The 15,489-nt window shown below is 43.3% G+C and overlaps 1 protein-coding gene across 2 annotated transcripts in view; it reads left to right on the top strand.

The window, feature by feature from the left end:
* Positions 1-15,489, top strand: part of MAP4 (microtubule associated protein 4) — a 130,279-nt gene that overhangs the window by 81,234 nt on the left and 33,556 nt on the right. For both annotated transcript variants that reach the window (XM_026841639.1, XM_026841638.1), the window contains exon 12: positions 715-5,058. In XM_026841639.1, the coding sequence (XP_026697440.1) occupies positions 715-5,058 (4,344 nt within the window). The remainder of the gene's footprint in view (positions 1-714; positions 5,059-15,489) is intronic.

Raw genomic sequence — 15,489 nt, 5'->3', positions numbered from 1 at the left:
AATTTTTTTTCCTGCTCCACTAACCCAGCCTCTCCGATGAGCTGTTATTGCTTACACTTGTGACTGGAGGCTGATTTGTGGGCCAGGGCTAACTGACAAACGACTGAGGCTCTCTTTAAAATCAGTGGCTTGTAGCTAAGGAAACCTAGTGCTGCCTGTAACGGAGTACAGCAAATGATTTCTGTTCTGGAGGTTCTGCCTTCCGCTGCTTCCACCGTGGGTGCTGGGGGAAACTTGGTGCTTTTACTCCCCCTTCCCCATTACGTCCCTTCTCTCTTCCCTAGTCTCATCTTTCCACTAAACTTCTATTTTTCACATTTTGAAAGGATGCCAGCTAGAGATATAAAAAAGTGGATCTGTTATCTTCTATTGCTAAGACAAAATGGATCCTTAATGCATTTTAAAAAAGCAATAGCATGTCCTTACAAGAACTGTTGCTTTTTGGTGGGGTAAGAGCATGTATCAGGAATTATGTATTTTTAAATAGCACTGACGTATTTATCAGTTGTAATTTAAATAGGTTTTACGTGTAAATGTCTATCCCAGCCCTACTGAGGTGGCTTTAGAATTAGTGTGGTATCAGTGCTGGAAAATTCTGCATATACGACTGTATGGACTGTTTTAGCTGACTAAAATCACATATATAGTATGTTTATTATTTTTTTATAAAGCAAATAGTGGCTTTGATGTTTGAGCAGGCTTCCTGTATTCCAGGTCTACCTACTGCACAAATAAGGCAAGCTAACAAATCAAGTGAACGCAGGTTTGGCAGAGCAAAACCTGCACCAGTGCCTCTTAGAGATGTACCAGAGGAACGTCTGATAGGTCTCCCACACCAGAAGAGTACTGACCTAAAAGTAGACCCCTATTCTCTAGGGGAGCTTGGATGTGTGGCTGGAACACCCCCTCGCACTAGGGTTTCACACAAAAAGGCGACTGAGCAGCCATCCAGTGTGCAGTCCGAGTTTGTGGAGAGCTGCAGAGATGTACCGAGGGAGAGCTGGGATTTGGAAGGTTCTCTGGCCATTGTGAAGAAAAAGAAAAAGAAACCAAAACAAAAGAGAAACCAGCTGCCAAGAACAATGGAGTTCTGGGATGAAAATGTGGCAGTCTCAAAAGCTCCTAGAAATTCTCCATTTGCTGTTGAATTGCAAAAACCAGATGTCTGTCCCATAATGCCTGCTGAAGCTTGCAAAGAGCAGTCAATTGCCTCAGGAAGCAGAGCTTCAGATATGCCAAAGGATGCTAAAATAATAACTAGAAGTCATATCCTGGATGAGCAAAATGCCTTCTCGGTGCCAGCACCAGGACAGCAGGCCCAAAAACCCAGCATGCCGTTAGAATCTGTGTTGGATGCCAAAAGTGGGGATGTCATGAAAAAAGAAAGGAGAGGTGACAGTTTGATGGGAGATGACAGTTTGATACTGCAGTCTAAATGCAAAAGAAAAGAGGTTCCCTTGGAGCAGGTGAGCAAGACGAAGGTGGGGGAATCCATCACAGCAAAGGGGCCAACCAAGCCTATGGAAAGAGATTTTCTGGATAAAAATGAGAAGAGGGAATATAAGGAGTCAAAACGTGCTGACCTGACAGCATCTCTTTCAGAAGTGATCAAAATAGAAACTCCTTTACAGACCAAACCTTCAGAACTGCTCCTTTCCAATAAAGAGAAGGAGGCTGAGAGCCCATCTCCCAGGCGTGATGCATTCGAGGACGCTGTCTGTCATGAGCTTCTGCCTTCCAGTGGATCACCAGAAGCAGCTGCAAAGAAAAGAGGCAGTTGTGAAAAAAGCAAAGGGGTTGAAAAAGAATCCTTTGCCCAACCTGCTCTTCTAGAGGCTGCGGCCCTGTCAGACAAGCCTCTGAACGAGCCAAAGGCAGCTGGTGAAACTAAACCAGTATTCTCCAATAAGTGCATGGCCGTTGACTTTAGTACTTCAGAGGAAGTATTGAAGACCCCAACAGATACTACTAAAATGCCTGTTACACCATTAGTTTTACCAAAAGATAAGGAAGCTGCTGCTTCACAAAATAGGAAGGCTGATGGTTTTTCAGAGCAGCCATTTCTTCTGTTGGCTGAGTCTGATGCAACCAAACATCCCACCTCTCCTGAAGCAGCAGACAGAATGGTGGTAGCAGATTCCCCTGATAAAAACAAAGGAAAAGGATTTGCTGAGTTAGAGCAGCAGACTGGAAAAGATCCCAATATTGTGCATGGGATGGACAGACCTAAAAAAAAGCGTGGTGAAGGGAAAGTGAAAAAAATCAAAAGCTTCTCTGAGCAGGTGATGCTTTCCGAGGATTTAAGCAGAGTTACTGATGGAGTCAGGACAGATGAGACTATAAAAGAAACAACTTCCCCTGATAAAAGCAGAGGTTTTACTGCTAGGGGACATCCGTCAGGAAGCATTACACATGCTTATCCTCCTGACAAGACAAAAAAAAGAGGTAGTGAGGGAAGAAGTAAAAAAGGTGAAAGAAGTTTCTTCCAGCAGCCCTTTCTTGAGAATAACCCAAGTAATTTTCCTGACATAATTCCTAAAACTAAGGAAGTTAGTTCAAGTGATAAAGGCAGAGAGAGGGGCTGTGTTACTGCTGAGTGTTTTCAGGAGAATACATCAGATACAACTAAAATGCAAAGGCCAATTGAACTGGTAAAAGAGGAGCCTAAAGGATCTGTTGGAAAAAATGAAATAGCTGATCTAGGGGCTTTAGACCAACCATTCCTGCTGGAGAGTAGGAAAGAGGAAGCAAAGCTTCTTGCTGTGGCTGACACAATCAGCAAACCAAAAGAGGTAAATTTGATTAATAAAGGCAAAGAGGCTGGAACTACTTTTGCGGGTGAATCAGTTGTGATGAATTCTGATGCAACACTGGTGGCGGACAAACTTAGAAAGAGGTGTAGTGATGGGAAAAGAAAAAAAAATGAAAAAAGTCCTTTGGGGCAGACAGCTGTCCAGGATGCTGGGGTGGAAACAAGCAATCATCCATGCAGAGAGAAGGTGGCTGAATGCACAAAAGAAAGGACCTTTGGTAAAAATAAAGTGTCTGGTTTTGAAAGAGAGCTTTTGCTGGAGAATCTGACAGGTATAACCAAAGAGGTGCTGGAAAAACCTGAAGTCCAGGGTGGCACTAGAAATTTCACTAATCAGCCAATTCTTTCAGGTCGTAAAATAGAGACATCAGAGCCAGAAATAGTCAACGCTAAAGAAACTTGGCCCAGGAGTAAAGGTAAGGAACTAGATACAACTGAGCCTCTCCCAGAGCACGAGACGGACCTAGCTGTGGCACACAGTCCAACCAGGGAACTGGTGGTGGACAAGCCTAAGAAAAAAGGTAGAGATGTGAAAGGCAAAAAGGCTGAAAACAGTCTTGAGCACTCTGTTGTACTGGGTCCAGGTAACACCCCTGCGGTAGGTGACAAGGTGGGAAATATTAAACCAACTCAATCTTTTGATAAAGGCAAAGAGGCCGATTCTAGTACTTCAGTGAGTGTGCTAGGTGACCTAACTGATACTACTAAAGTACAAGCTCCTGCTATGCCTCTGGAGCCAGAAAAATCACACAAAACTAGTAAAGAGAAATGCAAAAAGATGGAGGCTAACTTGCAGCAGATATTTCTTCTGGAGCATAAAGCAGGTGCAGAGATGTTTCCTCCTCATAACGTGGAGATAACTGACAAATCTGAAGCAGAAGGTCCCACTCCTTGCAGTAGCAGGGGGGGACTTCCTATCCTAGAGCATCCAGCAGTGGCAGATCACACTCTGGCCACAGCTACTGATAAATCTAAAAAGAGAGGTTATGATGGAAGTAGTAAAAAAGCTAAAAATGCCTCTGAGCGGCCTGTTTTTCTAGAGACAAAACCAAACAGGAGTGAAGGGCAGCCTCCCATGGGATCTGAGATGGAGTATGGAATGGAAGACATGGATTTTGTAGATGAAAACAGAAATATTAAAAACTTCCCTATTGGCCCTCGAATGCCTTGGAATAATAAAGGAAATGACTTCGAATCCCTTGCTCAGACTGCAGTAACTGGCCCTGATAACACTGGCAATGTTTCTTCTGGCTTCCCAAAGCAGACAGAGGAGGGTGTAAGAAGTAAGGGGCTTCCTCCTGAAGCAGTAGCAGAGAAAAGCAGCAAAGAGCCTGCATCTGATGCTGAGAAGGAAACACAGATGCAGAAATCCTGCGAGCAGCCAATCGATCTGGGGGACAAAGAGCCTGCAAAAGAGGTTGCAAAGAAAGATGGTAAAACCAAAGAGGCTGGTTCCTGGGATGGTGGTGAGGTAGGTAAACCGCTTCCTTTGGATCATTCCATTAAACAGGACATTAAGGAAAAAGTTCACCCTTCTTCCGTGACAGAAGTGGATGATAAAGAAATAAGAACCACTGACAAAAAGCATAGCACCGACAACACTTCCTCAGACCTTCCTCAGAAGGTGTCAGATGCAAAAGATAGACCAGCCTCTGGAGGTGCCAAAGGGGTAGAGAAACTAGAAGAAACTGTCTCGTCTGGAGAGAAGGACACTGTGTGCATTTCCCCAGAACCTGGGGTGATACGGGAGAGCAGAGCAGAAGCAGCTGCTTCACCCGCTGTGGCAGAAACATTGGTGGAGAAGAGAGCTGAGGAGGGTGAGCAGAGCTCACTGAAGCACCCAGGCAGTCTGGACAATAAAGCACCTGAGGAGGCTGCTGGTTTAAATCTGACAGCTGCCCAAACAACCAAAATAAGTCCTAAAGATAAGAATAAAGGTCATTCTCAGCCTGCAGAAGAGGATGCTGCTCATGGTGGGGATGCTCACCTGAAGGATGCCCCTGCCTTGAAGTCTGAAGTAGATAAACCCAAAGACACAACTAAAGAAAAAGGAGAAGAATGTGAACAAAAAGCTGCGAAGGAGGCAAAGAAAGAGCGAGTTAAAGCAGCAGAACAGATAAAAGGCTACATGAGGCCCACGAAGTCAAGAGGGGTGTCAACTCTGCCAGCCAGGTCTGCTGCTCCAGACAGAGAGAAACAAAGGCAGCTGAAACCCACTGGTATGAGCCGGCAGAGGCAAGAAAAAGGTGTGTGTTTGCGATTCGAACTAGCAGCAGTAATCCAGGCAGCTTGTGTGCAAGACCTTGCTGTTTGTCAGTGTGTTGGCATGAATACGTAATTGTTAATCCCATGTGGCACAAGCGAGTGTGGCATGACTGGGTTTTTTTGGCTGATCTTAAAAGGCTGTTGGTTCTGCTTGCCTGTCTCACAGTGCTAATTCCCAGAGTTCCCCGGATTGACAGCTTGGTCGAAGTTCCACAACTCTTGATTATTTTTTGTTATTCATTCAGATTTAATTTTACCGTAGAATACTTGAGTAAAATTGCACTTTTTGGTGCTGAGTTACGTTAGCTTCTTGTCATCTGAGACTGAAAGTGACCTTCATCTGTGGTGCAATGGTGAATTATTGTGGTCACTGTGTGCCACTGGTGGGCAGGGAATGGAGGATTGCTGTGGTAGGAGATGTTCTCCATTGCTGCCATGTTCCAGGGTTTGGGTTTAATCCTACCTCAGGCTAACTACAACCATCTACTTTTCCTCCTGCAACTGGCCAATCTTAAGATAATTTGGCAAGTTATCTTAAGCTACTCTGAATGGCTACATTTACAAAATGTGCTTTCTTCTACAATACTTAAGCTTTACTAAAGCAGAGTTGTAACAAAACAATAGAGATTTTAAGACTTTATCTCTATGTTGAGACTATGGATGGACTGGTAAGCATTTTGAACTGTTTGCCCTGGCTGTTGTCAATAGGCTGTGCTCATAGAAAATGAGATTGAATTCATTTCATATAACTTAATGACTTCCATAGGAATTTTTGAAATGGAGAATATAGTATGGGTAGTGATTAAATAAAAAACATTCTTGTACTTCTGTTCATTCTAAACCTTCCTCCGGAAGAATTGGCATCTTCTCTGTGAATTCCAGTCTGCTGAGATGGGCTGGGGAAGTTTATCCCTGCCCTTAGGCGCTCTTAGTTTTTACCTTGTCATCAGGCATGAAAGTTTGTTCCTGTTCCTATTTCTGTGGAGTTCCTCGCTGCCAGTTTGCATGATGCAGCCACTAACTTAACAAACATAGAGCTCAAGTGCGCCTTAACATGCTGGTCAGGTTTTTGAGAGGTTTTGTAATTTTAATGAGTGTTGCATAACCTGAAGTACTTCTATTTTAGTGAAAGTGGTGTTCTCTGCATGAACTTGTGCCTGCAGAAGTAATGTTCTTTGGTGCATGATGCTACAAAATAAAGGGGAAGCTAAAGGCAGCATCTTTTTTAAAAACAATTTCTTTAAAGCCTTTCAGTTGTCTGCTAGAAGTCTTTATTTTCCGTTGCTGTATTCAAGGGAGCAGAATTTTAGTAGCAGATCCAAGCAAAAAGAAACGCGCTTCCTGAGTGTTTTGCACAGGTAAATTGTCTACAGAGTTGAAGGACTCCTGGCTCAGAGTAGCACCTCAGTGTGTGAATAAATTGGCACATAGTTTGCATCTGTAAGTTGGCCTGCCCTAAGTTTGCACAGGACTTTAACAATATTCAGTTGCTTTTGTCCTTTCAGCACTTTGTAGACTCGGGTGGTTTTTTTGTGGGGTTTTTTTTTTTAAGAGAAGCTCTGAATGACTGAGCTTGTTTTGGTGACATGTTGGTTGACATGTTCCTACAGCAGTTTAAATCCACATGCTGTCAGGTGCTGGGCTGCTGAGGAGTGCTGGCAGCAGCTCCAGCCCCTGGCACAGCTTTGGGCAGCCTCATGGTGACCACACAACATCTGGCTGAGTGACAAAGCGTAAGTCAAGCTCTTAGCAGCACAGGAGCAGGGAAGCAGATTTACTTTGCCATCCAGATACTACTGAAGCTTGTCTCTCCATCCGCTGCCCAACTCATAACAAAGCAACTGTTCAGTGAGTCGCAAAACGCCAGCAAACCCCAGACTGAATCCCTAAGTTGGCACAACTGGTGTGGAAGTGCCTTAGGCTGGATCTGAGGGTTGAAACAGTGAATTCATGCATCAGCTGAACACAAGTTAAAAGCAGAAATCAGTGAAGGGAGAGGTGTTGAGATTCACAGAAACCTCTGAGTTGGAAAAGCCCTTGAAGCTCCTCCAGCCCAACCATGGACCTCACTCTGACCGTTCCCAACTCCACCAGATTCCTTAGCGCTGGGTCAAAATTTGAGACCACGAGCATGAGTGTCCTTGTTCACTGGACAGAGGAAGGAGCTGCAGGGATCCAGGAGATGGTTATTTTAGTCCCAATTCTCAGTAAACTGTTGGGGCCACGGACTGTACGTACCCTCCTCGTGCCCGTTCATCCTCTCGTTCAGATAACAATTGACTGCTCAAAGGTTTTATATTTTAACCTGTCACTAGGACTTGGCCAACACTTCATCTGTATTTGTCAGGCCGAACTGTGAAGCTCCAACTCCACAACACCTAGTATCTACCCATATAAGCTATTTTTCTTTCCCCTGGTAGGCAGTCAGTGACCTATCAGAATAAGGCATGTAGGTATTTCGGAGGATCTTTTGCTAAAGTTTAGTAACTAAAATCTCTTTAGCCAGGCCCCCGTGTCTTACACTGTGTGTTCTAGAATAACAGGACGGCTTTCCTGAATGCATCAGCTCCGCAGCATGAACTGCTAAAATAGGCACGAGCTTTGCCATACAGCTCCCTTGGGAGTCATGGCAACCGTGATGCTGCAGATTTCTTTCACTGACGAAAGTTGTATGTATCTTTTATAAACTAGGCCTGCAAACTTCTGAATTTTTTTTTTTGTTCTAATTTTGACTTTGCAGCTTGAAGTTAGGAAACATTGGATGTAAGACTGTTCATGCAATTTGAATTTAATCCCTTATCTATCTTCTGGATTTATTTCAACTTCTCATTTTTGTTGTTGCCATTGTAAGAACTGCCCCAGATTCTTCTGGAAAATTATTTTATACCTTTTAATGTCAGGAGGCAGCTGAGATGATAACCAAAACACCTCAACATTATCAGCCTTTAAAATGTGACTGAGCCTTTATGTTACCTGTTGTATGGAATTAAGACTAAAATTGGAAATTCTAAATTGTTCTAAAATCTCTACTTCCAAGCAGGTGCCCTGGCTGAAGCAGGGCTGGGGATCTGATGTGAGGAATGGTTAACAGAGGAAATGATGGAAGGTTTTCAGTCATCCAGTGTTGATTTCTGCCATCCCTCTTCCCTTTACTCCTCAAGCTGTATTTCAACACTGAGACTTTCAAAAGATTTTATTTTTTTTCCTTCCAATCTGTCTTTAAAGAATAGTCTATTTCTAAAAAAGAAATCAATTTGCTTCAGTGTTTGGGGTTTTGTATCTTCTTAGGGTTTTTTTTTTGATTTGAGTAAGCTCTTCAGGAAAGGGGCATCTTTGTATGTCTATTGTAGTGATGCTCCAGCACTTAATGCTGTGGGCTTCGGTGCTGGCAGGATAAAGTGCTTATTGCATAACCACATTGTGGTCTAGACAGTTATGCTTCTGAATTATTTTCCCCAACATGGATTGGAGGGGCCTGTTGAAGCGGTCATCTGATGCTTAGTTTCTCTCTTCCCTCAAAAGCTTCCATCACAGTCTCTGCTGCTGCCCTCTGTGGGCATCCTTCCAGTGCCCGTCCTTTCAGCAGAGCTGATGACAAGCTGTCTTTGCAGCCCATTGGCACAATTGCCCTATGTAATACAGTACATATTCCTCAATATGACAGCTCTAAATCCCTTGTGTGTAAATAAGATGCATTTAAAAGCAAGAAATGCCATCCCTGCTTAATTACTGTATTTGCTTTTCTTTTACAGCCACAATGAAGCTGTCTTGCTAAATATTTTCTTTTCCTGACTGGTTTCCATTATACTGGTGTCATTATAATATTGTTGGTTTGGCATTTCCACAGTAACCTTTTGTTCATATCATGCCTGTAATTCTCCTGTGGGACCTTGAACTGCGATTGGGTTTGTCTAATATGAGCTAATCAGTGACGTGAAGGCGATGGGGCGGTGGGCTGTGTCCATCCATCTTACCTGAAATCATAACTGCAAATGCAGTCATGGACAAGGACCTCATAGTAACAGTGCTACATTAATAAGCTTTTTGAAACAGTCAGAATAACATCATATTGCAGCCTGGTCATTAATTAAGACCTGCTAATTATCCTAGTTAGGTGTATGAGAGAAGTGAAAACCAAATAATGTCCCCAGTCAATACTCATGTCAGTATTAAACGTATTTATGAAGCAACAAGAGAACTTTGCTATTATCTGCTTTCCCCCTAAACCTTTGCACTTGTGGGTTTGTATTTGATTCTACTTTAAGAGGAAGTTTCGTTGTGGTATCAGTTCTGTCAGTAACAAAAAGGTGAGTTGAGCCTAGAGGACATTTTTGCATATCTGCAGCTTGCAGTGTTTAGAGACATGTTTGTCTTCCGCTGAATCAGTGCACAGCTCTGAATATGTTCCTTTAAGTGTTGCTCAAAACAGTTATAACTGACTTCATGTGCTCATCTGGTTTTTAATAGTTGGGTTTGTACTGTGTTATGTCAATACTGTTTTTTTCTCTAGCTGGACAGTCTCATGCAGCAACTCTCATTTTAAGCTGACACCCCGTAGTCTCTGGCTAAGGCTCCCTCAGCTTTGTTTTCTTTCTTTATTTTATATTACTGCTCATCCTTGACACTCAGATTTTCAAGAAAAGCTCTGAGCAAAACAAATACACTTCTGTTTGTAAATTCTGCCAGGTTAAGAATGTTGAACACATTTCCTTAGTGGTGGTGTTGAACTTTCAGTGGGTATCTGAATTTCAAGCCTCATCTTTCCTTGCTGATGGTGCTGGTTCACTGCTTGTGTATCATTCAGTTGGCTTTGCTTTGCCTCTTTTTGGTTTCCTCTGTCAACTACTCTTACAACAGCTGGTAATATTTTGAGTTGGAAGTGCTCTTCTTGAGTGTGTTTTAATTCTGGTTTTGGCTGATTACTAGGATTTTTAATGTATTATATGTAAATTGGAAAGTAAGTGGGATTTGATCTGTCAGTGTCCTAAAACCTGCTAGATTGTGTTTAAATATTGCATGGCTCCCCGGTTTTTAAATGATAAGCTTGTAGTGCAGAGTTTCGATGGCCAGAACATGAAATATTCCAGGTCACCATTTTCCTCTTTAGCCTGGCTGCTTCCAGACTGTGAGAAGAAATGAAGCATGCGAGTTCAGCGGGCAGTGTCAGGCTTCAGGCTTCCTGTGTTGCTGCTTGTGTGTGTGTGTGTGTGTGTGTGTGTGTGTGAACATACAGATGACTTGAGTGTGTAATTGGCAGTTTTATGGTCTTGGCTTTTATAGACAGAGCGTGTCCTTGATGGTTCTGGTCAGTCTGATCACTGGCTGTTATTGGTAATAACACTTAATTAGAGATCACATTAGTTGACGATGCTGGCAAGGACTAGCTCATCATCCTGAAAAGTGATGTTGCCTTAGAAACCAGTGCAAAGGACTGCAAAAAAAAAAAAAAAAAAAAAAAAAAGCAAAGGCATTAGAAGGGATAAGTAATAGCTTCGGGAGTGAAGCAAAAATAGAAACACGAGGCTGATTCATCTGCTGAGGCTGGAAGCTTGCAGATTGGGTATTAAGTGGTGACGTGCTGATGTAGTGATCTTGGTCTGCTCTGGTCACTGACACCATCTCAGCCTGGACAGCTGTGTTTTACCTGGGAAAGCCCAGTGCAGTGGGTGGGGATCCTTTGCAGTTTCTTCAGCACATGGGTATGTCTTCCCTTGGAAAGCACTCATGTTCTGAGATCCAATATGAGCATCAAAATATATCTAAGCAGCTCAGGTAAATGATTACAGAGGTGTTTAATGTTGGTACTGAAGTATGTGCTGGATGTGCTCAGCTTCCCTGACAGGCTTATTTGTGTTAATCTACCTGTAAGAAAAGACAGGATTTAATGATGATAAGGGGATGTGAAGAAGCAAACTGTAACCTTCCTCCCTGTGAGAGTCTTGACACTGGAAGGCTGTGAGAAGCTCCAGGCAGTGGGTGAATCTCCACATCCAGAAGCTGGATTCACAAGTGCTTATAACTATTTCCCTGCTATTATCTGACACATTCTCACAAAGAAAGGGAGTGGAGAGGCAGAAGGATTGTGAAACCCCAGATCTGATATTTGAAGAATATGAAATCTTCCTCAAAGTTGAAGTAAGGGTAAAAGTGGATGGGCTTCCTTTAGGGAGTCTCTAACTTACTCTCCTAACCCAACTCCTCTTCAGCATGGGCCCTTCCTCACTTGAGTTGTGTTTGAAAATCTGTCCAACTCCTGTTTTCTGAACAGCCTCCCACCCTTTCCTCCTTCTCTTCATTGAGTAGTTTCTCTTACAATTCTTTAGAAAATTGAAGGATTCTAAGAAGCATTCTAAAGGAAGAATTGGCACTAAAGCTCCAGTGTCAGGGCTGCTGGTCATCCCTTGTGAATGTTGACAATTTCTGGTCTTGCTGAATGCTAAGCATAGTGATGATGGTATAACTTCAGAGGCAGAATGTTAATAAATTTCAAGGAAAAATTGCATTTAGGAGAAGGTAGAGGCTAGGGCACTGGAAATGAGAATGGGTGTCTGGAAACCACATGCTATGGACAGGGTGAAGCTGTTGAAAAGCTCTCATTGTATGAAATCTATGTTACCTCCATTAATGTCCTGAGATTCTAAATATTAGATGACTTTAGAGATTTTTCATAGCTAAGCATTCTCCTGCTTTTGAGTATCCCAGGTATTGAATATGGCTCATTTCCTACATTAAAAAAAAAAAAAAAAATAAAATTAAGTAGCGGTGGTAATTGTTTCTGGCTGCATATTGACATTATGAGTCAAGCTTTTCTTTCCAGTGATGCACGTCTCTTCTGTGACACTGGGCTCTGAAGTACCAGCCCCTAAATCAATATGGGTTTACTCCTCTATTATAAGTGGTAGCTGTTTGCATTTAAAAAAAAAAAAGAAAAAAAGACCTAGGTGGTTTCAGGTAGCTTTACAAAGTTGCCCTTGCCCCTGGTAATGTGCATTAAGTGACTTCTAATGGATTGAGATTTGCTGCAAAAATCTTGGTTTGTAATGGACAGAGCAATAAACGAATAACAGTAATTAAGTGGGATTACATGACCTCAAGGTCAGCTGTTTTGGGGAGCAGACTGAATACTTTGAGTGAGCAGGTGCTTGCAAACATTAGTTCTACATCAGTGATGACAGAGAGGACAAGCCTTGAGCTCAGGTCCCGTTTTTCCACTAGCAAGATACCTATGAATATTTTAAAGTACAGAAAAATTGTTGAGGCCTTTGGAGAAGTGAAGCTTGTGGGTGGAACTGTTCTGGTTAATTAGAGGGTGTCATGAAAGATTCATATAACTTACAGTTCCTTAGTCATTGTTTTTAAATATAGCAGTGTCTTAAATCTAAAGCTTAAATACAAGTAGATAAATGTGTGGATTGTAGCATTTCTCAGCAGCAGGTTAAATTCAGGGGGCGTAGTGTAGCTTGCAGTCTCTGGGTGTAAAAATACATTTATGCTCAGTTAAACTATAGCAGGGGAGTCCTTCTATTGCATCAGCTATAAGGACAAAATTTTCTCCTGGACTGAAATGGATTGATGTCTGTAGCGGTCAATGTGTCTGTGAAGTATTGTAACCCTGGTTCAAAGAAGAAAATTTGCCTTACTCAAGGATTAAGCTGTACCAAGCACTTAAGAAAAAAGGACAGCTCTGCAGTTCGGTGCTAATGCAATAGTAGCAATCTATATACTCGATCTGCAGCCCTCTGGGGTAGGCTCCCAGTTTAACCAGGGAAACAGTGGATGCTGGAGAGAGAGGCTTTGCAGGATGGCTGGGTGGTGCAGTTAAAACATATTGAGACTGGTTTTGAATGGATCAGTGCAAAATGTGCAATGCTAGGTGTAAATCAAGTGCAATAGAAAAAAACACCACTTGAAAACACCACTTGAAAAAAAAGTATTTAAAAATGAAGTTCACGGTATTTAAAACTATAAAATCTCTCCTGACATCCCATTTCATCCCTTGCAGCTTTGTCCGCTTGCTTGTATGAGCGATCTGGTTTGTGAATCGTGAAATCCTCATTACAACAACACTTGTGATCACTGTTGACTCCAGAAGAACATATTAAAACTCACTGAAAACAAAGCCCTTGTGCTGAAAGAGGTCATTCTGTGCTGTAATGTTTAGGGCTGGCCTTATTTTGGTTTTGTTTTAGGGGAGAAAAATTGCTGACCTTAGTTCCTGGGTATTCTTAAGTGTGGTTTATCAGCAGGAGTTAATACTTATAAATGACTGACCATAATAAGATTGAACAGAGAAAGAGGAGATGGCAGTATTTCCTGAATGGTGTAACTATCAAAGAAATGCTGCTCACAGAAAAATCATTTCACTAATGATTTTTCACTAATTTCACTCCACTAGTGTCTAGCCAGAGATGGGTATTTATGTTGCAGAAGTGTATTCCTCTTGATTTTTTTTTTTTTTTTTAACGAAAGGATAAAACCTGACGTTTTCCTTTGAACTAGTGGCTGAATCCAGTAAATGAAGGCGTGCAGCAGGCAGGGGGTGGGGAGGAAGGAGTTTTGTCATGAATAGAAGGGGGCATGGTGTGTCGTCACCGGCGCCAGCAGCCTGCGAGCTCGGCTGGCTCGGAGCTGGTGTTGCAGGCACAGGAGGAAACGAAGCGATCGGAGATGTCTCTCTCGAACAAGCAGCCCGCATCGCTCTCCGAATACAGCCAGCTGTGCAAAACCAAGAACACAGAGAGCTTCTCGGAAGCCTTCCGCTGCATGGAGTCCCCGAAAGACTTCGGCAAAACTGAATTCGAATGGCAGAGGACTGAGGGGAAGCTTAATGAGATTGGCTTGAATGTAAACTCAGGGGGACCGATGAATGATGGGCTCGTTAAGAATGCTGGTTTCACAGATGAGGACAAGCTCTGCTTCTTTGAAGGAAAACTAGACAAAGAGCTAAAAATAGCTCAGAAAGACAAAAGAGAAATTGAGGTGCAAGGCAAAAAATACCAGGCAGCTGCGGGTCACCTTGAGAGCTGGTCTTTGATTTCTGAAACGTTTCCTTCTGCAGAAGGGAACTTTACAAACCCTAAAACTACAGATTTTCATGTGGGACAGGCAGGAGCTGAAAAACCCAGTCCTGGGCTGGGTAAAAATGAAGCCATCACTGATCAGGAGAAAGCAGCCGGTAAGGTTGGAATGGAGACCAAATGCCAGCCAGACCCAAACCTGCCCAATCTGTCTGTGTCGGAGAGTGATCCCAGCAAATACATGAAGGAACAGGAAATCAGTGTCTGGAATCCAAATTTCCACCCTATCCTGCCTAATGATTCGGGGTCGGAAGAAACAACGGTGAAAAAAGATGGAGCCCCCAGCTATTGTGTAATTGGGGTGGTTAATGACAACTATGTGCAGAGTGGATTTTCTTCTTCCCCAACGGCATCTAAGCCAGAACCTCCAACTACCACTGTAGAGCTTGCACAAGATGACTCCAAAAGTAGCGACTTTAATAATCCCACTGAAATGGAGGAAGAGATGGAAGACAAGCTGGGCTCTGTGGACAACGGCAATTTTCTGAACAGGGCTGCCCACCAAAGGAAGGCAATGAGACGTGCAATGTCAGAGTGCTCTCACTTGTCGGTGCCCCTAACCCTTAACCTAGCTGATAAATACCCTGAGCCGGTGCTTAGAGAAGACGTCGCTACTGGTCTGCTCTCTCCTAACAGCAGCCTGACCCAGTGCTCGAGCCCCACAGCCAGGAAGCCGGGCGCTCCCATGAAAAGGTCAATGACCGTGTCAGAGGAGCAAACATCTGTCTGCAGCTTGGGTCCTGAGCAGAGCCACGCAGGGCTGCCCAGCCTGGTGGTGAAGGAGCATCCCTCCCTCCTGGAAGAGGAGCCGGCTGCCAAGAAGAGAGAGGAGTGGAACAGTGGCAACAACTTGGTCAAGAAAGAGCTGGGCAGCCCGAGCTTGTACCACAGCAAGCTGGAGCAAATCCCTGAAATCAGCGGCCAGGACAAAGAGAGGGAGGAGGCGGCAGTGAAGAGGGAGAAGAGAAATGCTACTGATGGAGCTTCTGCCTTTGATTCTCCAAAAAGCAAATGCACCGAGGTGGAATCCAGCAAAACTGCTCCACTGGAAAGAAAAGGAATTGAGGTCAGCGATGTGCAGAGCTCTCCGTCTCCCAAGCAAGGAGACTTACCACGTGATGGTATGTTGCTAATTTTTACCTCCCTTGGGGAGCAAGCAGACCGTAGCTAGGAAGCAGCTAAGTGACTTTAGAGGCTGCAGGCAGAGGGTGGGTGGCTTGGCGCACCTGAAAAGACCAACGTGGTTCAGGTTCTGGTAGTTAGAACAAAGGATTTATTTTGGGATAGATGGAAATGAAGGAAAAATGTAAAAAAAAAAAAAAAAAAAAAAAGGAA

The sequence above is a fragment of the Athene cunicularia genome (genome assembly GCF_003259725.1).
Source record: "Athene cunicularia isolate RWA chromosome 2 unlocalized genomic scaffold, athCun1 chr2_part1, whole genome shotgun sequence".
Lineage (NCBI taxonomy): Eukaryota > Metazoa > Chordata > Aves > Strigiformes > Strigidae > Athene > Athene cunicularia.
Note: the sequence above shows the minus strand (reverse complement) of the source record. Positions and strands in the feature narration are given on the sequence as shown.